Source organism: Toxorhynchites rutilus, chromosome 2 (assembly GCF_029784135.1).
Source record: "Toxorhynchites rutilus septentrionalis strain SRP chromosome 2, ASM2978413v1, whole genome shotgun sequence".
NCBI classification, from domain to species: domain Eukaryota; kingdom Metazoa; phylum Arthropoda; class Insecta; order Diptera; family Culicidae; genus Toxorhynchites; species Toxorhynchites rutilus.
This window is the reverse complement of record NC_073745.1, coordinates 134,014,949-134,037,414: the sequence shown is the minus strand read 5'-3', so window position 1 is coordinate 134,037,414 and position 22,466 is coordinate 134,014,949. Positions and strand designations below refer to the sequence as shown.

The following is a 22,466-nucleotide window of genomic DNA, read 5'->3' as shown; positions in this document are numbered from 1 at the left end:
TGTAATTGAACATTTGCGATGACACTGGTACAGTGTCGACTTTCAATGTGGGGTCATAATTTGGATCTCTATGTTTACAAAAATGTCCAACTAAATAAGTCGCATTACATGTCCGTCCAATTAGCTAAATGTCGAACTAATTGTAAATTACTGTACTTTCAATCTGGAAACAATTTAAGAATTGGTGAAAATTGAATAATCAGGAAAGTCCCCAACTATCAATAAGCTCAGAACAACTGCCAAATTCACATACTCATCAGATCCTGGCAAACAAATTATGAAAAAATCAATTTGTGTTTTATTATTATTTTGGATAATGTTTTAAAAAACATTGAACTGTATTTCCTAAACTCTTTTTCGGAAGGTTTAAAACCTGAAAAGCGCCTTGTTTTATGGAATGGTTCCAATTTAGAAAACTTAGTACTCGTGGTTTTGAAAAAAACCATTTCGATAAGTTTGTATAAAGAACAAACTTTTTTCTTCTGCTACCTGATGCCGTTTTGCGATTGCGTTTGCCACTCGCCACTCGCTGCAACTGCCTGCTGTCTTGATGTCCACCGAACCGAATGTGTTCTGTTCCGAATGCGGGTTTTCTTATCGTCACGAGCAGCTTTGCTAACTCGATCACTTCGGCGGCCGAAACTATATAACGCCGACTAGGTGGACTGTTGCACTGGTACTAACGCGCTCGGCCTAGCTACCCTTGCGGGGAACTCCAGACCAACACGATTCGAGCGGGATTTTGCCTTTACCTTCACTTTTCCTACTTTGCCATGTCCAAACATGGCTGCTTGGGTTGGTTTGTTGATGTGTTGTGATGCGAACTGATGTGGTGTACGGTTTGAATTAGAATGATCGTTACGTCAGCGGAGCGGGGATTTTTAAGCTGACTGGCTGGCTCGAGAATTACGCATGTGTGAGACTGCGACCAATGTTTCGTTCATTTTTTTCTTTTTCTTTTCCAATCGTGCTTCATTCTATTTCGCTGCTGCTCTGGTTGCCCGTTTTGGTCGATACGATTTGAGGAGCACAAAATGGACCAATCAAAAATGGGCACATAGTGCATTTTGACAATGCTTGATATTTCACAATTATTCAATTATTTATCTCAAGAAAAATGAAATGTTATTCGTTATGATAGATGCGTAGATATATTTCCTATCAATTGATGCAAAAACCTTTGCGATCTATTGAGAAATGCTCGAGTTATAAGCGTTCCAAATCTTGCATTTTTTCCTACTTGTTCAGTGCCTAGATTTCCATTTCACCCCCTATATCTTTCGGTTAGACGTAGTCCTACGTCAAAAAAATGGTTATGGTAGTGATACAGAAAAATACCAGCATAACACTGAACCCAACTGTTCCTGATTATAAATTTAAATATTGGCCAGGAATATAGTAACTTTTCATCGAAAACGGATGGAACCTCCCAGCAAACATTAAATAGTATAACCAGCGTATATACAGCATCATTTTTCCTAAGTTTTGAGTGGTATACGATGTACCTAATTAGCATATACATGCAAAAGTGGAGGCGATATACGTACATGGCAAAGTCTACGAATTAGTTTGGATAAATATGCGAATCATCTATGTATCTAGTACAACTATTGTCATACGTATATACGATTTATTAGAGACAAATTAAAAAGAAAAAAATGGCGGAAAATATTCGTGAAGTTATAATTATTTTTATAACCTCACGCCATTTGTATACATGAGATCATTTATGTTTGTAGAAATAGAAAATATTCAATTGACTTTTAGAGAGAAAGGGAAATAATGAGTAAACTGAGTGGTGATGATGGTTGAGAAAATTGCTCCGATTAGATTTGAACTCCGGTTGTTTGGATTGTCAAGCAGCAGCTATCTGGGACATAATGCTGGAGCAGTAGTAGAGATGCAATCACATACGTCATTCCTGGTTGCCGATTGCTCTTTTTTAACTGTGTCTGAAGGAAAAGGAAGTCATCCCAATCAAACAAACCAAATACTTAGTTTCGTTTATTTGAAACAATAACCCAGGAACTTCACAGGAACGTTCTCAATTGTAAAGAATTTTCGTCCATTGTTTGAGAACAAATTGCTCTCTCAATGAGTCCTGAATGTAGTTTTACATAATTGGATACTATTTGTAAATCAACTTAGCAACCTTACAAAGCCAGATAAACAAAGGTGCTTGGGAGTATAATACATGCGTGGTTTCTATTATTCTGTATGTTATATTATTTGAACTTTTTTCTTTCATTAATACAACTAAAAAATCGAATTACACAAATTACAACATTTATTTATTTGTCATTATCAAGTATTCCGTTTCCGCTCGTTTGTGCATCGGTCCTTCATTTGAGAAAAATCGGGCTACCAAAACTTACAAACTACGCAGAGAGGGAGATGACGACAATTTTAAGCAGTTGTATAGGTTTAATCGCGAAAAAGTAGGTTTTTCAACAAGAATATTTTTACCCAACTATGGGGAAACCAGAGGGAGAGCGTTGCGAAACATGCAAAAATGAAATGTTTCCAGCCTTATGTGGCCGATCCCGAATTCTAGGTATACTCTTCATGACTAACTTCGACATTGCCAAAACAAAACAGATACAGTGGAACCCTGAATATCCGCGACAGCGAGTTCCATAGTAAATACAGTGACTCAAATCCGTAATCGTACTCCACCATGCAGATCTCTTTTCCCTTCTTTTGGAAATCGAATACAAGCTTTCAGAACATTCTATTTAGATAAAATTATGAAGTCATATGAGAGTTAAAAGGTTTGTTATCTGTTTTTAGAATAATGGTTTTTATTTCTCTAAAAATGGCGAAAGTATGTGCTAATGTATGAAAATGGACTCAAACTCATAATCGTACGCTGGTTGAAATCTCTACTCGATTTCGAAGGCATTGGCCAATTTCCTAATTCCATCATTATTATAGTATCCCTTGTTCATTGCAACTATCTTTAGCTGTCCGTAATCTGTTAGTACGATTACGGATTTGAGTCACTTGAAAGTGGCTCGCGGCTTACACCGCGAAACCTGCCCAGCTTAGCTCACCTCTTTTTTTTATATAATCTCTCAGGGTCGGCCACCGACCTCGGGAGGAGTCTTCGACCCGTATTTTCTCGCAACGGAAACCTAGAATCACCTTTTCTAATGTGGACTGGTTCTGAGAAATGAGGATAGACAACTCGTAGAGGGGGTTAATTTTATATATTTTTTTTATTTTCTAAAAACGTGGGTTAGTCGATGCGGCGCCGGATGTCACAAGTTGGGGCCCGTTGATGACTTCGTTGGCATGAGAGAGGAGGAGTTGACGTACCTGGTACCTTTCCTTCGTGGGGACAATTTGGTGAGGTGTGGCTGAAACGTGGGTGTTCTATTCCAACCGAGAATTCACTGGCTTCGAACGCCTCGGGATGATGAATCGAGTGGACGTCTTCTACACAATCTTTCACACTTTCCACTCTCAACCACTTTCTTTCCGCTTCCTATTTCTCCTTCTTTACTTTTATCAGTCGACTACGTATTTCTTCTCAACGTGTTAACTTCCGCTATGCTTTCTTAGAAACTTGTCTTTTTTTTTTGTAACGTTTTCTTGCTTCCGTTGTTCTCCACAGTCAAAGTCCAAGTCCTCGTCGTACGCTACATCGCCTTCCTTTTCCCTTCTCTCTCTCTCTCTCTCTCTCTCTCTATTTCCTCTTTCTTGATGGTCTAAACCTTCCGGAACTCTCGCTGTTACTCCGAAGTCGCTCGATGTCCGCGGGGTTTCCCAAATACCAGCCCAGAAGTTCGTCACATCGCTAATATCTGGCAAACCTTCGCGGTAGTCGGGCTTCTCGTCGCTAATGTGGTCGTAAAACGCTTTTTCGTTATCTCTGAACATCCGATTTTGTTCCTGGCGCTTTGCAGAGTCAGAGTAACGTTTCAGCCGTTTAGTTAGGACGCTCAAATGCTGTACCAGTGTGTCGAGTTTTTCCGTCAGCTGGTGAGCTCCCAGCTGGCGAAGTTCAGTAGGCCGCACGATCACAGCAACTTGGCGACATAATTTCGCCGATCTGCTGCCTCTTTTGTACGCCATCAGTCTTCCAATTGCGGCGCGCTTGTTTAGGATCCGTTGCTCCAATCTTCTTCGCCATGGAGGCTCACGCCTTTCACGGAGATGTTGGAGCAGTCTGCCTCTTGGCCTAATACGGTATCCTAAACTTTTGGCGGTCGCCACAGCAGCGCAGTAAACTTTCAGTTGCAGCTCCTCCATGTTCTCAGCATCAACCAAGTGCAGCGGAAGAACGTGCTCGTTCATGAGCTTTACTGCACTTGTCAGCCTGCGGGAATGCTGCAACTTCGGGATCCTGGGGCGCGACAATGGGTCTGTGTCGCGGAACTGTGAGATCGCCTCGTCGTAGTGGAAGACCAGATCGCGTAGTAGTTGTTGATCTGGCTGTGGGTCTTCCGGCTCAGGGGGTTGTTGTACTGTGGCCTCCACTGGTGCTGATTCGCGTGCCCCACTCGCGAATGAATTGCTCAGCCGTACTGAACTTCGTCTCGATACATCGCTTGCTCTGTTGTTCCTGGAGCTTATTTCTCTCTGCACCTGCTGCTTGATCTCGTCGATTTGCGTTTGGGAGAGCATGTTGTTGCGTACTATCGCTCTACGCCTCGCGTTCATCGCGTTCTGATCAAGCCTCCCGACGAACTCTGGATACGCTTCCTCGAACATTGTTAGTATTCGAGGGCGACCGCTCATGTCCGTCTCCAAAGCAGTGCAGATGTAATAGGCGCGGATCACGAATTCGTTCATTTCGTGTGTCCACATGATCCGGCGCCTAGTGGTACCCACGAGTGTGGACGACTGCCGTCTGGCAGTCACAACACGCCTCGTAGGCGCAGCGTTTCTTGGGTGATGTCGATGGCTGCTTTTTCCGTGTGGCGGTAGCTCTTCAGGTTGAACCCGGCTGGTGGCCCGCTCTTGCACCTCGCCCTCCAGCCGCTGGCCGCTCGCTCTTACTCCCGTTCCAGGACCAGCTCCAGTTCGGGGACCCTCCTCGGGCGATCGCATTCTAAGTATTCTTCGTGAACGTAGCTCCATTTTCTGGGTGTATCTCCTTTGCCCGGGAGACAGCGGGTTGGCAAGGCCTCCATGACCCGGGAGGCCTTCCCCGGGAGAGATATAGCGCTCTGACTCGCTCGCACCCCCTCACTTAGCCATTTTCGACACCCGTTCTCGGAGCCAAGAACAGGTGTGTGTTTCCAGTTCACGCATATCAACGGTAAGAGTGCCACAGATGGTCGTTGCTCGCCTCGTGCTTCATAATATGGCAAAGATAATAAAAGATGAAGATTTCACGTTGCCGGAAGAGTCACTACAGCCAAACTATGTACAGACCAATAGAGGAGCCGATGATGGCAACTCTATTCACCATCGAAGACAACGTCGTCGGGACGCAATTGGAATGCACATTGTTATTAAATACAAATATTCTGCATTTAAAACTTCATTATTTTAACTTTTTTTTATTAATTTAAAAAATACATACGCAGTCAAAACTTCTTCTTTCAGATGAACATGTTCTCTTTGAGCTTTTTGATTTTTAGAACACCAATTACCTTTTTCAGAACCTACAGCTCCATTTCTTTTTGGTGTCACTCTTCTTGGAAGCTTTCAATACTTCCGTATTATCTTGTTGCTTAAGTTGTTCCTCCTACAGAGTTTATTACGTTATGCCATGTGTAGCATGGAATAAAAAAAGCGTTGAAAAACTATAAAAGTGATAGAAAAAAAAATAAAACACATACCGATTTTTTCATTCATACGGTCTATTAACCTCTTAGCGTTTTATTTAATACGTCGCACATCAAGTGATTTCACTACTCTGCTGAACGTATTAGCGCCTAATGTTAGGCAAGTAGACCACGAGTGAGACTCGATTTTGTACGCGATAGGGTTAATATGAATATTGAATGCAAAAAAATGACGACACCATATTTTGTTTCCGAATATAAATATTCTTCGCCTACCACCCAACCTCGATATAAGACATTGATGGTATGCCAAAATTGCTTTTCCGCCACAACTTTGTTTACAAACACAGATGGTTTCCATGCAACACCGGTTTTAAACGTTTGTGTTATTCCGAAATGGTAAAAATTTCGGTCGTTAGACAACATGATCGTGGTTTTATCTACAATATTGAAGGTGAGATCGTGTTTGATCAAATATTAAAGATGTTTACGCGGATTTCTACTCAATAGATTATTTAGAGTTGCGTTTCACTCATCGAATAATCGGTAATTTGATCGGAGTACCCGTATCTAAACCTCGAAGTGCTCATAATTATGCGCTTCCCGCAGTTTTGTCTCCATATGAGTTGAAGTTGGCGCTCAAGAAAGGATGGATACATCTTGTGGATAAAAGATCCTTGTCACTTCCTCCCGACGACAGTCAGCAGGCAAAAATACGTGAAATGATAGAACAGCAGCTTGCGGAACAGAGAGAACCGTTCGTCGAGAAACGGCTGGCTGAATTTAGAAGACATTTACCGAAAATAATTGAAGGAAAACGAAAAAAGCTGTTGAAAACCCAAATGATTGAAGATAGTATGTGATAGCATAAAACAAAGTGATACGGCAATGTAAGAATCCCTTCTTTTCTAGACGCTTGTGTTGACCCGGAACAACTTGTAAATGATGAGAAACAAAGGATTGAATTGATGGAAATTGACAAGTTAATACAAATACCACTTGAACATCCATTGCCCGGAGGTATGTCGCAAATCGGAATATTACAGAAAACAACAGCGCAATGAATACTCACTATAATTTATAGCATATTCCATGATCAACGACGAATCGATTGAAGTAGATGCCCTAAAGTATAGAATATTTGAAGATATCTGGGAAAATCACAACTTCTACATTTCCAGTGGTGATTCTTTTGGTGGCGATTTTCTGTTATATCCAGGCGATCCCCTTTATTACCATGCTTCGCATGTGGTACACGTTCTGGCCACGCATCAATTAGATGTTAAATATCTTATTCGATGCTGTCGACTATCTGTTGTTGTTAATAAGATTTGCATTTTCGTTTACGAAGATGAGCATGGGAAAATTAATTACCAAACAATGGAATGGATTGGTAATGTAGATAATGACAATAATTAGTACCGATATTACTTATCAATAGAAGATTTTGTGCGATCTATCGAAGTCAATTTAATTCATGAGCGAAATTCAATGCTCCGGGCACATACAGATGATTTTAAGTCATAACAATGAATTAGTATAAAGTTTTATATTTGATAGTAATCTCCGTACGACCATGAATAATACAAAATGAATTGAAACAATAAAAACATTTTGTACTTACCAGAATATCCAATTGATTGTATCTACCAATTTAAGATAATTTAAAACTGTAAAAAAGGCACGACCAAACACAGTGTTGGAACGGTTTTTTCTTTCAAATGAAATGAATCCCAAACAACTTGAATGCTGTTATAAAAATTCTATAGATTTCTATCCACTGTAAATGCAAACAATTCATCACTCATTTTTGCTGTCTTCCTTCATTTTGGCTTTTCCCAACAAAATAGCATTTTTGAACAGATTACAATACAGTTCAATTGCAGACGGAGTATCATCATTCCCGGGTACCGGGTAGGTTATTAGATTTGGATTGCAATTCGTATCAACGACTCCAATTGTTGGTATATTCATTTTGGCTGAATCCTTCACTGCCGTATGCATCTCCAGAATGTTGGTTTGAGTGTTGAGGAAGATACACAAATCGGGGAGACGAGTAACGGCACCGAATTGCACGTTAGCATTGGTGAAAACACCACCTCGCCAGAAGCGTGTATGAGAAAATTCGCCGCATTCCATAGCGGTCTTTTCGACAATATGGGCATTCAGCGCATTTCGATTGAAGAAAAGAATGATTCCACCTCGGTATGCGATATGTGCCGTGATATTTAATGCAAGCCTCAAATGTTGCGCCGTTTTGTCAAGATCTATTATGCAGTGTCCCAATCTACTGCCGTATAGATATCCTTTCATGTTATCGTGCAGAGTTCCTTCTTTATGCCCGAAGTGAACTCTAGCTTTGAACAGATCTTCCACGGTGAACAAACGATGTACCCCAAAATAATCGGAGTGTTTGAGAATCTCGTCCGCTGAAATAACAATCACTGGAATGAATCATAAAAACTAAAACAAACAGTACATACTTTTTCCTGCCAAATCTGGAACAGTCGAAAACTGTCTAAAGGTAACTGAAACACATTGTTGTAATTGATGTAAGTTATACTATATAACCGATAATATTGTTTACCTCGTTTGGTTAATGTTTTGAGTATCATTTCAAACAACTTTTGTATATACTAGTAACGATATAAAGCCGTATTCTACTTATCCTCACGAAGCTGCAATATTTTTTTACTGTCGACGCATTCGATTGACAGTATATTTGGACTGATTATGTAAGGCTTTGTACGGTAGGGTGGGATGTTTTATCTGATATCAAAGTTATGACGTCATAACTTCAAATAACTGAGTATATACAGTGATTCGCCTCTAATTGTACATCTAGCTGATTGGAAAGACCTGTAATGCAAAGAATTGCTGATTTTCAGTCGGAATGAACGTTTTCAAAATTAAAATTATGAATGAAAATTAGCTTTTCCATATCAAATTAGTATTTTTAGACGCGAATGACGATATCGTTAAAGCGTGTATAATAAAAAAAAATTAAAAACTACCAACTACCAAATTTAAAAACTACCAACGGTAACTACCAACCTTTTATACTTCACTAGTACTTGCATCAACGCTCTGGAGGAAAGAGTGCAACTGGACGTAATATATACGGATCTGAAAGCTGCATTCGATAAGATCGACCACAAAATCCTGCTCTGCAAACTTTCGCGACTTGGAGCATCCGAGCATCTAATAACGTGGTTGAAATCGTACTTGACTGGAAGAACTCTTCGGGTGCGATTTGGCTCGTGTATCTCTTCCGCGTTCAGTAGCACTTCCGGCGTACCGCAGGGAAGCAACCTGGGACCACTTCTGTTCACATTGTTCTTCAACGATGTGGCAGCTCTGCTGGGAGTCAGATGCAAACTGATTTATGCTGATGACCTTAAACTGTATGCTGTTGTTTGCTCGATTGAGGATTGCCATCGTTTCAGACTTTGCTGAATACTTTCGTTGACTGGTGCCATCACAATAAACTCAATATCAGCGTTCCAAAATGTGCGGTGATGACGTTTCACCGCTCTATGAACCCAATCCTCTACGATTACTCTGTTGAAAATGTTACGCTGTGCAGAGTAGATCGTGTAACAGACCTTGGTGTTCTATTGGACCCGAAGTTGGATTTCAATCTTCACTACTCTTCTATCATCTGTAGAGCAAATCGACAACTGGGATTTATATCCAAAATAGCTCGTGACTTTAAAGACCCGCAATGTCCGAAAGCGCTGTTTTAGTGCGACCTATCCTCGAGAATGCATCTATCCGTCTGGTCTCCATATGATTTAATTTGGAAACATCGGATCGAGTGTGTCCAAAAAAGGTTCGTGAGAATCGCATTGCGCAACCTACCGTGGCGTGAACCGTTGAATTTGCCACCCTATTCACATCGATGCATGTTACTAGCCTTGGACACGCTGGAAGATAGAAGGAAACTGCACCGGCAGGTATTCGTAGCGAAACTCCTGAACGATGAAGTGGACTGCCCTCAGTTACTTGCACAACTTGACTTCCACGTTCCCCGAAGGACTTTGCGGCAATCATCCCTGCTACAGCCAAGTTTCCATCGAACTCTATACGGATATCATGAACCGATGACAGCGATGATTCGTGAATTTTCTTTGGTGGAATCTGCGTTTGAGTTTGGAGAACCGTCAAACCGATTTAGGAATAGATTGAGGAGAGCATGACTGTTTTTATCTGTGTATTTATGTGGAGTTTCATGTATGTAAACTAGTCTAAGTTTTTATTCATTAACACAAACACAATGTCGGAAGAATTATACAATATACAAAAAAAAAATTTAAATTTAAATTTAAAAACCGGCTTCGTGTCTTCTAATCTGATAGAGATTATACTAACGAGTTTGGGAGCCAAATTATGGCCCTAATTTGAAGTCGTCACCAGACGTCGACACCATGCCATTGCCATCGCGAATTACCAATTTACCACCATCTGACATATCGTGATGTCGATGATGAATTTTTACAGCAGAGTGATAGTGAGATATGCGGTGACGGTAGGTAGAGCGAGATAGCAAGAATCGTGCCATACACCTGGACACAAATAATAGGACATCTAATCGTTCAAAGGTGAATGAACTAAAAAGTTGAAAGCCTCCTAAAAACAAAAAAAGGAGGAGATTTGACCTTTGATTGGACATTTTTGAGAATATACCTTTGTACGAGTTTCAACAACATGATAAATGTTTAGAAGTGCTTTCAACAATTTTCCGATCAAAATAAGTTATGGTATTATAACCAATCATTTCATACCTGAACAAAGTCGTCACCAGAGGCAATATTTTGGGCCATTTATTCATTTTACTAGTTAATGTATTTTGCTCACTTTTAATTTTTTTTCATAGATTTTTAACGATTCTCATGTTTGAAGTTGTTTTTCACATTTTATTTCATATCCATGAGGACTGACAATGAATTTTTCGTCTGGATTGTTTTAACCTGATCGGCACAACGGTGGACTTTTCGTTTGGAGACCATCGGCATTGGGAACGACAGTAATACTTATCATAGACGTACAACTGTACAAGCGTTATAATCCAAACATTGTATGTCTGTCAGTATGTACAGCGCAAGAACCATGCAAGCAACTCGGTACAATCGTTGTGCCTGTACCGACCAGGGTTACCATATCTACAGAATAATCTGTATTTATACAGATTTTTTAGACTTTTTGAAACCAAGAATCTGTAGTTACAGATTTTGTAGTATAGATTTTTTGGGTTTCATACAGAATCTATAGATTTTTTAAAATAACGTTCCAATATTAGTTATGTCTGATGTGAATAATATTTTTTTCCCATCTCACATTTTATTCATATGGCGTTTGAATCAGTCTGAAAGAGAGTCATTTTGGCATTAATATGTAGCGTAATGCCCTGCTTTCTCGTGTTTGATCTAAGGCGGAAAGATACAACAATCTATGTCATCCACTAGCGTTACAATAAATAAGTAACACTGTTTTTTCTTTTCTTTCAGTGAATTTGAATTTCAAAAGTGCGCCTATATTATATTTTTCTTTGAAAAATATTGTTTTAAAAATTGAAAACACATAGGATTACGTTTTCGGAAACATTTAGTTATAACAAATAAAAAAAAATGATATCGGTCAAGAAAATTATCAAATTTTTACTCAGAAATTTCATGAGGGGTTCGTGATATGTTTACACCAATCGTTTTGGGTACTTCCTAACAATATATTGCAATACAAATTGATAAATTTCCAATAGTTTTATGTTAGAATGCTTTGAAAATAAAAGAAAAACTGTCTAGCCGTGTTAGGAAAACGCATTGCGGTCTTTACGTTTATAGTTATTTTAAGGCCCATAGCGCCTAAAGTGAATATTTAAGATTGACTCAACTCAGCAAATATTGGAGCTCAAGTCATTGAAAATAATGATGATGGCTAATGATACTCATAATGAGTCTAATTTTATTTACTGGAATCCGTATTTCAACGCAACCTATAAAGGTTCAACTACGACCGTAAAATTTAGGAAATTTTTAACAGCATCTGATGAGGCTACAAGAACTTACGTCGGATTTGAAGCTGTAGGAAGAAGTGAAGAAGAAGCATTGAATTTTCACTACAGTTCTGGCTCTACGTGGATATCATCGATATTGTCCCATTCATCGAATTCATAATAACTATGCCAACCAATGATACTAAACCAAAGATTATGTTTCAAAATTGGACTTATAAATTACTAACACAGATTTAAATACAGATTTTCTGAGAAAAAACTAAGATTAAGAGATTTTTTGATATTAAAAACACAGATTTTATTATGGCAACCCTGGTGCAAGCTTGCTTGAAATTGGTGGAGACATTGACGGAACGTAGACGTTCTTTTTCGTAACGTTCTATATGAATCGCATATTACCTTCCAATGCGAATATTCGACGCTAGTCATTGGAGGTTCGTAGTTCGTCTACACGATGCCACGATGCGTCGAACCATCGAGCATCCAATATTCGGGGGTGTTCGTAGTATCGTGTGGCGCCGGCTTAACATAAGTACACGAGTTAACTCATGGCATTCGCCGCGCGGATTAAGGGATAAGGGTAAGGGTGACATTGGCTCGGAGTACGCACGAAAATTTGATTGTACGAAGAGAAACAAACAATTTTGTCGATAGAAGCTGGCGAATTAGAACGGAGCAAGGGGGAAGCAATGTGACCACACCAATACAGCTCAATGTGGTTGTTTACTTTCACTATTGCATACAATTCGTACGACCACTTTTCTGCATCCAGTGTCACCGCCGCCTAAGAATTATTTTTTCGATGAGTGTCAGAATCATGTAAACGCACCCTGAAGCGGCCCTTAGGCTAAGGTTACTTTGGATAGGAATACGCACGAAAATTTGATTGTACGAATAGAAACAAACAATTTTGTTCGATAGAAGCTGACGAATACGAACGAAGCAAGGGGGAAGCAATGTAACCACACCAATACAACTCAATGTGGTTGTTTAGCTTCACTATTGCATACAATTCGTACGACCACTTTTCTGCATCCAGTGTCACCGCCGCCTTACACGATCAGTAGCATTGACATTATCAGTAATGATAATAGTGGCAAGAATCGCTCCATTCCGCAATTCGCGTTGACAGTGCGACGGTAGTGCCTCCTGGTGTTGGCAGGTGTTGGCTTCTCATTAGGGGGCAAAACATAAACAAACCGCCATCGAAAATATACAAATTTGATACAGTGATTACTCATTGTAATTCTTTGATTGTGTCGTCTGCTGGTTTTAGGAATCTTTAAACAGCTTTCAAACAGCATATTACGGTGAATAACGAATATTCTGGCCTCATTCAGCGTTTGTAGGAGGCAGAAAAAATAGGCGCATCTGGAGGACTGAGATTTTAGGGTAATTTCTTTAATAAAATTATGAATGAAACTTGAAAAGAAATGAAGTGCTGTTATATTAAACAGTTCTGTCAATTCATTGTCTTTAATAATAAAGCGAAAAACATTACGATACAATTCATTTGCAGTGCAGTGCTTCGTGGAGAAAATGGCCGAGTGGAAGCAAAGTGAACCTTGCAACGAGCCTTGTGATGAAAATATCGGGATTCAATCTATAACACCGCATTCTAGTAAAGTGGTTTGTATAGTTCCTGGATGTCGTACACGGAATGGCCAAGGATATTCATTCCACAACTTTCCCCCGAAGGCGGATAGAAAACGGTATAAGGTTTGGTTGACAAAATTGCGACTGAATTATGAGCCATCTCCGTCGTCGAAAGCTTGCAGCTTACATTTTAGCATTACAAACTTTGTTGTTCCTAGTTCCTAAGTAGTGTTTTTCTGTTGCATTCTAAAATACGAATGTCTAATATTTTATTCTAGCGGCGAGAAGGCAATGGATTTAAGTAGACTGCAAGTCATATTTTCTTCAATAGAAATTAACGAATCAATGGATTCTGTAGAATGACTTTGCACATCTATATCGAGAAGTGTATTCAGAACATCAGATTCATCATTTTTGTCAATATTTTTCATTTCTCGTCCTTTCTTTTCGTATGCCAGACCGCTTTCAGGGAATCCTAATAATTAATAATTAAAATTTTCAATTTTCAAAATCGATCAATAAATTGGAAGCAAACCTTTCACGAAAAGCTGAAGAATGTTGGTACCCTCATCGTGAGTCAAACCCGCCGGCGAGGCAGCTTCAGTCGTATCTTTTGTATTCGTCATTTTTTTGCAGAATGCGGTCAATGGTGTTGTCTTGTACATATCGTCAGCAACTTTTTCTGCAATTTTACCCCACTTTTGTTGCAAATCTGTTACTGTAAGCAATGGAACTGAAGGGAACCTAAAAATAGAAAAATTGATTTTTGACATTTGTATTCAAGAAAATCACAAAAAACACATTAGAAGATGTTTTAAAACGGCCATTATGTGTTTTTCCCATTCCAGTTTTGCACGAACACTGAAAAGACCACTTTTCAAAGGAAGGTCTGGTGCGGATGGAAATTTTGTGTGGATCAGCTCTAGGTGATGATGACTTCAAACAAGTCGCAAATATGGTAAAGCCGTCCTCGTGCACGGTTTGAACTCCGACAAGAAGCAAGTGGTTAGCTTGAAACACCCGTTCACCTTCGACTATCAACCTGCTTCCTCCTCCGACGTATTGAAAAATATCGGCAAGCTGCAAATTTACCGTCATCATCGAAGAGTTTATCGCATTGGATGCCTGTTTAAGAAAGAAATATTAAAGGTTTTCATTAGCTTTTCATTGCATTAGAAATATTCCGGAACTATTTTTTGTTCAAATCGCACTAAAGTAACTAAAGATTTTTACCACAGATTCAGGAAGAAACCTCGAAACATCGATTTTCATTCATAATTTTGATTCGAAACGAGAGATGAAATTCCAATTCGCAAATCATACTAGTTTTTGAATATTAATTATGGACGAACAATACAAGTACGATTTGCACGAATGGTGAAAAAAGATTATGCATATGGTATATGATATTTTCTTACTCACCATTTTTGCAGAAAGCTATAGAATCTCAAGATAACTTTGAACAAAAATTATAGTTTTTCTCACTGCGTTTGTTTACGTTTCACCCCCTAATTTGAAATGTCAAACTCAATGCCGTCAACGCGGATAAGCTTATTATTCAACCTTACACGATCATTCTTATCGTTTGCAGGAATGCAGCAACTCTGGCTTTCATAGTCGTAAGAGAAATCAACACATTTTCGAAATGAAAATTATCAATGAAAATCAATTTATTGTGTCAAATAAACATCCCCGTAATAATTTGAAAGGTTTTCTGCAAACAATGAAAAAATCTTAAACGAAACATGTTTCTAATAATGATTTCTAATTATAATTTCAACAATTTGATCTGTTCTTATAATGTTTTTCAGTAATGGATGAAGAATGTTCAGAATAATATGTTATGAACATTCAATAAAACATTTTGAAATGCTATTCATTGATCTATTAACAATTCAAAACTGTATTTTATCATAGTAATCTTAATTGGCGATCTAACGCAAAACGTAAACGATCGGTGCGACATCTGGATTCTGTTTTTGAACTAAGAAAATGATGAAAAGGTAACCTAAAATTGAAAAACAAATCTCTTATGTTTTACTTCCGGACTTTCCAAGGTAGTTCTCACATGCAAGAACCATGCATTTTTCTACTTGTTTTTGATGGTGCTCTCGAATTTCTGTCTTTGATTCAACCATTGTCAATATTTATACAATTTTCACTACTGAAAGAGATAATAAAATAACATGTTATATATAAAAATGCGCAAAATTAAATTTCTTAAAAACTCATCGCAATCAAATAATCTTTTATGATTATAACATTGTAATTTATGGAAAGAACTACAAACCTTCTGTGTTCTCGAAGGACAAAAAAGGCGCGAAAAGCGACCGATCGCACGGATAGAAAAAGACGCGTGCCGTGTAACTATAGCAATTCAACTGACTCTTTATTATCTCATCAAGATTATATACGCATTAGAAACAATACATCTTCAAAATGTGAATACCATTGTTATCGAGCACTATTGTGCCACAATGGAAGAAAAATAGTGATTGCCCGATTGGCGTGGGTGACATCCTGATAATCCGTCACAACATAGACCGCCCACCAAATTACGATGGGGAATTTCTGCTCCATTCCTTCCTGGCACGTACTCGTCATCTTCCAAAGGGATTCGCTGGATCCGTCGAATATCCCGCCTAGTAATACCGTTGGTTGTTCTAACAGCCACCACCCTAACGTGACCATCGGCTCCAGGGAAGGTGTCGATAATGCGGCCCATAGGCCATTGCTTGAGTTTCTCGTTTCACTGCAATGTTCGGCGCTGCACGTTGCCATCTTGTCATCCGTTGGAGTGTTGAAAGGTACTCGGTCTGCCACCGAGCTCGGAATTCCTGGATAACTCGTTGCACATACTCCCACCTGCTGAGGGATCCGATACGACGCTCCAACTGGTTAATCTCGGGAACAGTATTTAGCGGTCGACCGATGAGAAAGTGTACTGGTGTGAGAGGCTGAGGCTCGTTGGGATCATCTGATAGTGGAGCAATTGGCCGTGAATTCATGCACGCCGCCACTTGTGCGAGAACGGTACTCAGTTCCTCGAAAGTGAAATGACCATCACCTCCAAGCTTGCGGAAGAAAGTTTTCATCACCTTTACACCCGCCTCCCAAAGTCCACCGTGGTGAGGCGATCGAGCGGGAATGAATATCCACTCAATGCCTTTGTCGGAGAAAAAATCTGCAACTACGTTGTCCTGCTCAGCCGTGTTGATTTGTTTGTATAACTCACGGAATTTGGCTGCTCCTCGTAGATTGGTAGCGTTGTCCGAATAGATTTTGTTAGGCAACCCATATCGACTACTGAAGCGGGTGAAAGCAGCAATGAAAGCAGAGGTGGTGAGATCCGACACAGCTTCAAGGTGTACAGCTCGTGTCGAAAAACAGATGAACAGTGCGATGTATCCTTTGCTCGATATAGCGCCACGTGTTCGACGACTGACGATACTAATCGGTCCAGCATAAAGGGTGTGTCACATCAAATTGCATCACGGAAAAAACGCTGTAGAAATTTAATTTTTAGGAATTATATCTTCAGCTTTCGCTTATAACCAGATAAGAGTGTATAGATCACGTTGGCCATGCTTCACTGTCAATTTTTCGTAAATTTGGAAAAATGTCGTCGAACGAAAAAGAGCTTCGTGAATTAATCCTGTGCACTCATTTCGAGAATCCGGAGTTGTCACATCGGGACATCGGTAAGATGCTGGGAATCGTCCAATCCACGGTCAGCAGAGTACTAAAACGATACTTCGAGAACCTAACCATCGACCGGAAGGTGAAGAACGGCAAAAATGGATGCTCCGTCAGTGAAATAGATCACAAGCGCGTAGTTAAGCAGTTTAGACGTGATCCGAGAAGTTCGGTCCGGGATGTCGCCAATAAGCTGAATTTGTCAAGTTCATTCGTCCAGCGGACCCAGCAGCGGGAGGGCCTGCGTACATACAAGGTTCAGAAGGCTCCTAACCGCGACGAAAGGCAAAACATGGTGGGGAAGACGCGAGCCCGGAAGCTGTACACCGAAATGCTGACGAAGCCGCATTGCCTGGTAATGGACGACGAAACCTACGTCAAAGCGGACTTTCGTCAGCTGCCGGGTCTGTTATTCTTCTCCGCAGAGGACAAATTCAGCGTTCCGGAGGAGATTCGCAAGCAGAAACTATCCAAGTTTGCCAAAAAGTACATGGTGTGGCAAGCGATCTGCTCTTGCGGAAAGCGGAGCGCCCCCTTCGTGATGACCGGCACGGTAAACGGGCAGGTTTACCTTAAGGAGTGCCTACAGAAGCGCTTACTACCACTATTGAAGCAGCACGAGGGCCCGACCATCTTCTGGCCGGATCTCGCTTCGTGCCACTATTCAAAGGACGTGTTGGAGTGGTACGAAGCCAACGGGGTCACCTTCGTGCCAAAGGAAATGAACCCGCCCAACGCGCCGGAGCTTCGCCCAATAGAGAAATATTGGGCGATTATGAAGCAGGCCCTCCGGAAGAACCCAAAAGTTGTCAAATCGGAGGCGGATTTCAAGAGAAAATGGATTTCTGTTCAAAAAAAACTACAACCTGACGTTGTACAGAACCTTATGGACGGGGTAAAGAGGAAAGTGCGAGCATACGGGCTTGGGCTCGAAGTATGAATAAAAAGAAAATGCCAAAAGTTGTTTAATAGTTTTTATTTTACTGTCTAAAATTTTCAAAATGATCGGTCTACTGGGCGAATTTCTACAGCGTTTTTTCCGTGATGCAATTTGATGTGACACACCCTTTAGTCAATGCCGGTGATGGAGAAAGGCGGATTCGGTTTCAAGCGATCCGCTGGTAGTTGACCCATCATCTGATGCAATGGAACTGGTCTTGCACGAACACATTCGACGCAGGATCGACACGTCTTCCGAGCTGCACTCGTTCCACGAACAATCCAAAAGCGCCGTGGAACCGCCGCTAGTAACGATTGCGGACCACAGTGAAGTTGCTCGCGATTCTCATGATGGAGAATAAGCGCGGTGAGAGTTGAGTGGCTAGGCAGCAGGATCGGATGCTTCGACTCGTAGTTGAGTTCTGACAGCTGCAGTCTACCGCCCACCCTGAGGAGACGGTTTTCGTCCAGAAACGATTGCAGTTGACGGATCGAGTTGATTTCCCGTTTACTGTCCAGTTGAAAGATTTCCTTCCAGTAGTGCTGGCTCTGTACGTGCCGCACATACACTCTCATTGCGTTGTCTTTTTCCTTTGGCGTTAAACGATTCGTAGTTCTAAATTCTCGATGACTGAAACGTAGTATCCGGGCCGTGATGCGTATAAGAAGCTGAAGGTTTGGGTAGTACCGAGATAACATCGCGTCGAGGAAGTCATTATCATACGTAGCTATACATGCTACGGCAATTGAACGTTGTTCTCTCTCTACTTGTCTCTGCAGAGTCACGTCGAGCGCGGGAAGGACTTGTGAAGATACATGGTCACTGGTTGTGCTTGTCCAGCATGGTCCGTGACACCAGAGTAAATTGTTAATAATTTGCGCTAGTAGAGCACCGCGCGAGATCAAGTCTGCAGGATTGTTGTTGGTGTCCAAGTGCTGCCAGTTGATTGCCGGAAGTAATGTGGTGATTTCAGCCACGCGGTTGGCAACAAACGTCTTCCATCTCGACGCACCGCCATAAATCCATGCTAGTGCCACTGTGGAGTCCGAATAAGCTCGTATTTCGATGAAAGGGGTTGAGATTGCCGCGATAACGCTCGCCATCAGGCGGGCCAAAATCACTGCCGCACACAGCTCCAGGCGAGGTAACGTGGTCCGTCCATTTCCGATAGGCGCCAATTTAGATTTCGCGCACAGCAGATGTGATGATGTGTTTCCTCTTTCGTCAGCAGCTCGAATGTAGACGCACGCTCCCATGGCTCGCTCTGACGCATCACTGAAGCCGTGCAGATAGATTCTGGTCGGTTGTTGAACGCCGATCACTCGTCGAGGTACCTGTAAGTAATTGAGATCGGAAAGGCTTTGCTCAAATGAAAACCAATTTTGAACAAACTCACCTGGGAGAGTTTCATCCCAGTCCACCCTCAGTTCCCACAACTGCTGCAGGATCAGCTTCGCTCTGACGATGATTGGGGCCAGTAGTCCAAGAGGGTCGAATATGCTGGCGATTTGCGAGAGCATAATCCGCTTTGTGGGCTGAAGGATCTTGTTCGGTGTGTTGGAGAACTGGAACTCGTCGCTGCGTGGCTGCCAGTGGATGCCGAGGGCCTTGATGGTGCGGGACTCGTTGATCTCGATGGATGATTTCACCTCTCTGTCTTTCGCCGGGATGTCATTTAGAACAGCTGTACAGTTCGATGCCCACTTCCGTAGATGAAAGCCACCGGATGCAAACATTGTTGTTAATTGTTGACGTAGTAGGATTGCTTCCTCTTCGGATTCAGCGCCCGTTAAGATGTCGTCCACATATGTGTTTTTCTCCGCTTTTCCTACTGCTACTGGATACTGCCTACGATGCGCGTCTAATAGCTGCTGCACACATTTTGTCGCCAGATATGAAGCACTTTTCGTCCCGTAAGTGACGGTGTTTAGGCGATATTCTTTTACTACATCGTCGCTAGACCATCGCCAAAGGATCCGCTGGAAATCACGATCCGCTTCGTGGATTTGGTTCATGCGATACATTTGTTTAATGTCGCCGATAATTACAACGGACGGGAATCGGAATCGGAGAAGAATGTCGACTATGGAGTCTTGCAGAACGGGACCACACATCAGCATATCATTCATTGACTTGCCTTGGTGGTCTTGGCTGAGGCATTAAACACGACGCGACATTTCGTGGTGGAGCTCTTATCCTTAACCGCACAGCGATGGAGGAGGTATACGGTAACTCTCGGAGATGATTCTTCGGCAAGTGTCATGTGACCAAGTTCACAATATTCCCGAAGAAATGCATGGTATTCCTGTTTCAGGTGCGGGTTTCTTTGCAATTTCCTTTCGATTTGAAACAAACGCATTTCGGCCGTTTGTCTGGAGTCTCCAAGTTGACTCGGGGGATGAAGGAAGGGCAAGCGAACAATAAATTTTCCAGTGTCGTCACGAGTCGTGTATTTGTGAAAGTGATCTTCACACAATTTTTCCTCCTCGCTGAAGTGGGCCGTAGATGTGCAGCATTCCTCCAACTCCCAAAATCTACGCAACTGTTGAATGAGGATATCGTCAGAGGTGGTCAACAAACACGTCGAAGACTTCGTGTATGGTGAGATGGTGGGTTCACGATAGCGACCAGCAACCACCCAACCTAGCTTGGTGTTCTGCAAGGTTGGTAGACCGCCATCAGGACTCCGGATGATCTTTCCTGGCTCAAGCAACTGGAAGAATAAGTCAATGCCGAGGAGCACGCTGATTTTACTTGGACGGTGAAACACTGGGTCGGCTAGGTTGATTGAATGCGGCATGGGCCAACCGTCAATGTTCGCTGGTTTAACAGGAAGCGTTTTAGTGATTCTTTCTAACACCATACACGGAACTATGGTGCGATAGTCCGTGCATCGGGATGTTATGACGATTGACACGCATTTGTCTGCATGCGCAGGTGTAGCCGAGATACCTTCAAGGTTCATATCAGCTTCTTGCAACTCGAGACCAAGTTCGTTGCAAAAACTCTGGCTGATAAAACTTACTTGAGATGCGCAATCAAGCACAGCGCGACATGCATGTGGCCGTCCTTGCTTGTCCAGTACGTTGATGGCCACTGTGGCGAGGAGTACGTTGGAAGCATCGAAATCTGTGGGAGCATCGAGGGCCGAAATCAGTGATTGTGCGGCCAGACTACCACTATTGGGGACAGCATGCGATGTTGGCGTGAGGGCAGCGTGCAGCAGGGTGTGGTGGAGTAAGCCACATTTCCGACAATTCCCGGATCTGCACGATTCGCCACGATGATCTTTTAAGCAATTGCGACACAGCATTTGCGAGTTGATAAGGGAAAGCTTCTCCTCTGAGCTCATATGAACAAATTTACCGCACTGGTAAAGCGGATGAGCTGATTTGGAACAGACGTTGCAATTTGAAGAAATGTTGGTGGCAACGAATGTTGTTGCTCCTCTATACGGTGGCTTCACAGGTGGCTTGGATACTATTGTTCGCGGCTTTACAGGTTGCGCAGATTGCAGAGCGAAACTATGCGAATCGATGAAAGAGAGAAACATCTCCAGGGTTATGTTTGCTTCAGGCATGTCAGCAACTTTCTGGTACCAAAGCTGCTTGGTTTCGTGATCCAATTTCTGAATGAGGATGAATAATAACCAAGTATCGCGGTCCTCCCTTTGCATGGCTTGGAGGGCTCGAACAACCTCGTCGGAGACGTCGTGAAGCGAACGCAATCCATGAGCAGACGGTGATGTCAGGGCTGGTTGATTGAGAAAGCGTTCGATGTGTTTGTGAGCTATCTCGAGTGGTTTGTCGTGGCGTGATTGGAGCTTTTGCAAAGCTAGACCGTAATTTACATCTTCAATCTTAAGATGAGAAATGAGCGATGCAGCCTCACCGGTGAGATTGGTTTTGAGGAAGTATGATTTCTGACTATCCTTCAGCGATGGATTTTGATCGACCATGCTCTTAAAGAGGTCGATGAATGACTGCCATTCTAAATAGTTTCCACTAAACGCGGGCAAATTCATACGTGGCAGTTTCAGATCCGTTAGTGGCATGGCTTTTAGCACTTTTGATAACCGATTTTTCAACGCGATATAAACCTTTTCTACACGGCATTGATGCTGCACAGCATCATCGTACAATTCGTCGTTATCACTCACGTCCAAAATTCTTTTGTGCACTGAACAATAGGCACTCCAAATACCACCGAGAACGTCGAGTTCTGTTTCTATCTCGATTTCTTCAGCCGTTTCTGGCTCTAATTTTGTCACCATATCGGACACACGCTTGAGCCGTGGATCAAGTGATTTTCTCTCACGGATAAGCTTTTCCATCATGGAACAGATCACTCACTGTTTCGCGGATTGGAAACGATTGCGGGCGAAAATGCCAAAACACGCGATAGCGATGGATAAAAACTGTGCGGTTCACGACGGATATTCCCGCGATTCGGCTCGAAGGACCAATTTATGTGTTCTCAAAGG

General features: G+C 41.8%; 4 protein-coding genes and 1 long non-coding RNA gene across 9 annotated transcripts; 1 reads left to right on the top strand and 4 right to left on the bottom strand.

Moving 5' to 3' along the window:
- The first annotated feature begins 6,071 nt into the window (after positions 1-6,071).
- LOC129769539 (tRNA-splicing endonuclease subunit Sen34) lies at positions 6,072-7,484 on the top strand. Of its 3 annotated transcripts, XM_055771886.1 has the most exons (5): positions 6,072-6,192; positions 6,249-6,284; positions 6,348-6,593; positions 6,651-6,758; positions 6,823-7,484. In XM_055771886.1, the coding sequence occupies exons 1-5, from the start codon at positions 6,135-6,137 to the stop codon at positions 7,155-7,157; spliced, it is 783 nt and encodes a 260-aa protein (XP_055627861.1). In that variant the 5' UTR covers positions 6,072-6,134; the 3' UTR covers positions 7,158-7,484. The 3 variants fall into 3 exon arrangements, with proteins under 3 accessions (XP_055627861.1, XP_055627860.1, XP_055627862.1); XM_055771885.1 differs by having other exon boundaries at positions 6,249-6,593; positions 6,823-7,477; XM_055771887.1 differs by lacking the exon at positions 6,249-6,284 and having other exon boundaries at positions 6,086-6,192; positions 6,823-7,483.
- A 1-nt stretch (position 7,485) lies between these two features.
- LOC129769540 (28S ribosomal protein S2, mitochondrial) lies at positions 7,486-8,478 on the bottom strand. Of its 2 annotated transcripts, XM_055771888.1 has the most exons (3): positions 8,326-8,478; positions 8,222-8,266; positions 7,486-8,167 (listed from the first exon to the last, which is right to left on the bottom strand). In XM_055771888.1, the coding sequence occupies exons 1-3, from the start codon at positions 8,351-8,353 to the stop codon at positions 7,539-7,541; spliced, it is 702 nt and encodes a 233-aa protein (XP_055627863.1). In that variant the 5' UTR covers positions 8,354-8,478; the 3' UTR covers positions 7,486-7,538. The 2 variants fall into 2 exon arrangements, with proteins under 2 accessions (XP_055627863.1, XP_055627865.1); XM_055771890.1 differs by lacking the exon at positions 8,222-8,266 and having other exon boundaries at positions 7,486-8,182; positions 8,326-8,436.
- A 5,243-nt stretch (positions 8,479-13,721) lies between these two features.
- LOC129769542 (uncharacterized) lies at positions 13,722-14,893 on the bottom strand. 2 transcript variants are annotated; one of them, XR_008741899.1, is made up of 4 exons: positions 14,770-14,893; positions 14,149-14,472; positions 13,883-14,091; positions 13,722-13,822 (listed from the first exon to the last, which is right to left on the bottom strand). It is a non-coding gene; the product is annotated as an uncharacterized LOC129769542 (long non-coding RNA). The 2 variants fall into 2 exon arrangements; XR_008741900.1 differs by having other exon boundaries at positions 14,376-14,472.
- A 3,218-nt stretch (positions 14,894-18,111) lies between these two features.
- LOC129766144 (uncharacterized) lies at positions 18,112-20,007 on the bottom strand. The gene has a single exon (XM_055766610.1). The coding sequence runs from the start codon at positions 20,005-20,007 to the stop codon at positions 18,112-18,114; it is 1,896 nt and encodes a 631-aa protein (XP_055622585.1).
- A 101-nt stretch (positions 20,008-20,108) lies between these two features.
- LOC129766143 (uncharacterized) lies at positions 20,109-22,316 on the bottom strand. Its single transcript, XM_055766609.1, has one exon. The coding sequence runs from the start codon at positions 22,314-22,316 to the stop codon at positions 20,109-20,111; it is 2,208 nt and encodes a 735-aa protein (XP_055622584.1).
- Between the last annotated feature and the right edge of the window lie 150 nt (positions 22,317-22,466).

Excerpts from the sequence above, each read along its gene's own strand:
- LOC129769539 (XM_055771885.1), top strand. The coding sequence starts at position 6,135 with ATGGTAAAAATTTCGGTCGTTAGACAACATGATCGTGGTTTTATCTAC. Across the intron at positions 6,193-6,248 it reads TTTTATCTACAATATTGAAG|ATTATTTAGAGTTGCGTTTC; the intron begins GTGAGATCGTGT and ends TCTACTCAATAG. Across the intron at positions 6,594-6,650 it reads AACCCAAATGATTGAAGATA|ACGCTTGTGTTGACCCGGAA; the intron begins GTATGTGATAGC and ends CTTCTTTTCTAG.
- LOC129766143 (XM_055766609.1), bottom strand. The coding sequence starts at position 22,316 with ATGGAAAAGCTTATCCGTGAGAGAAAATCACTTGATCCACGGCTCAAG.
- LOC129769540 (XM_055771888.1), bottom strand. The coding sequence starts at position 8,353 with ATGATACTCAAAACATTAACCAAACGAG. Across the intron at positions 8,267-8,325 it reads CAAAACATTAACCAAACGAG|TTACCTTTAGACAGTTTTCG; the intron begins GTAAACAATATT and ends AATGTGTTTCAG. Across the intron at positions 8,168-8,221 it reads TCCAGATTTGGCAGGAAAAA|CGGACGAGATTCTCAAACAC; the intron begins GTATGTACTGTT and ends TTGTTATTTCAG.
- LOC129766144 (XM_055766610.1), bottom strand. The coding sequence starts at position 20,007 with ATGTATCGCATGAACCAAATCCACGAAGCGGATCGTGATTTCCAGCGG.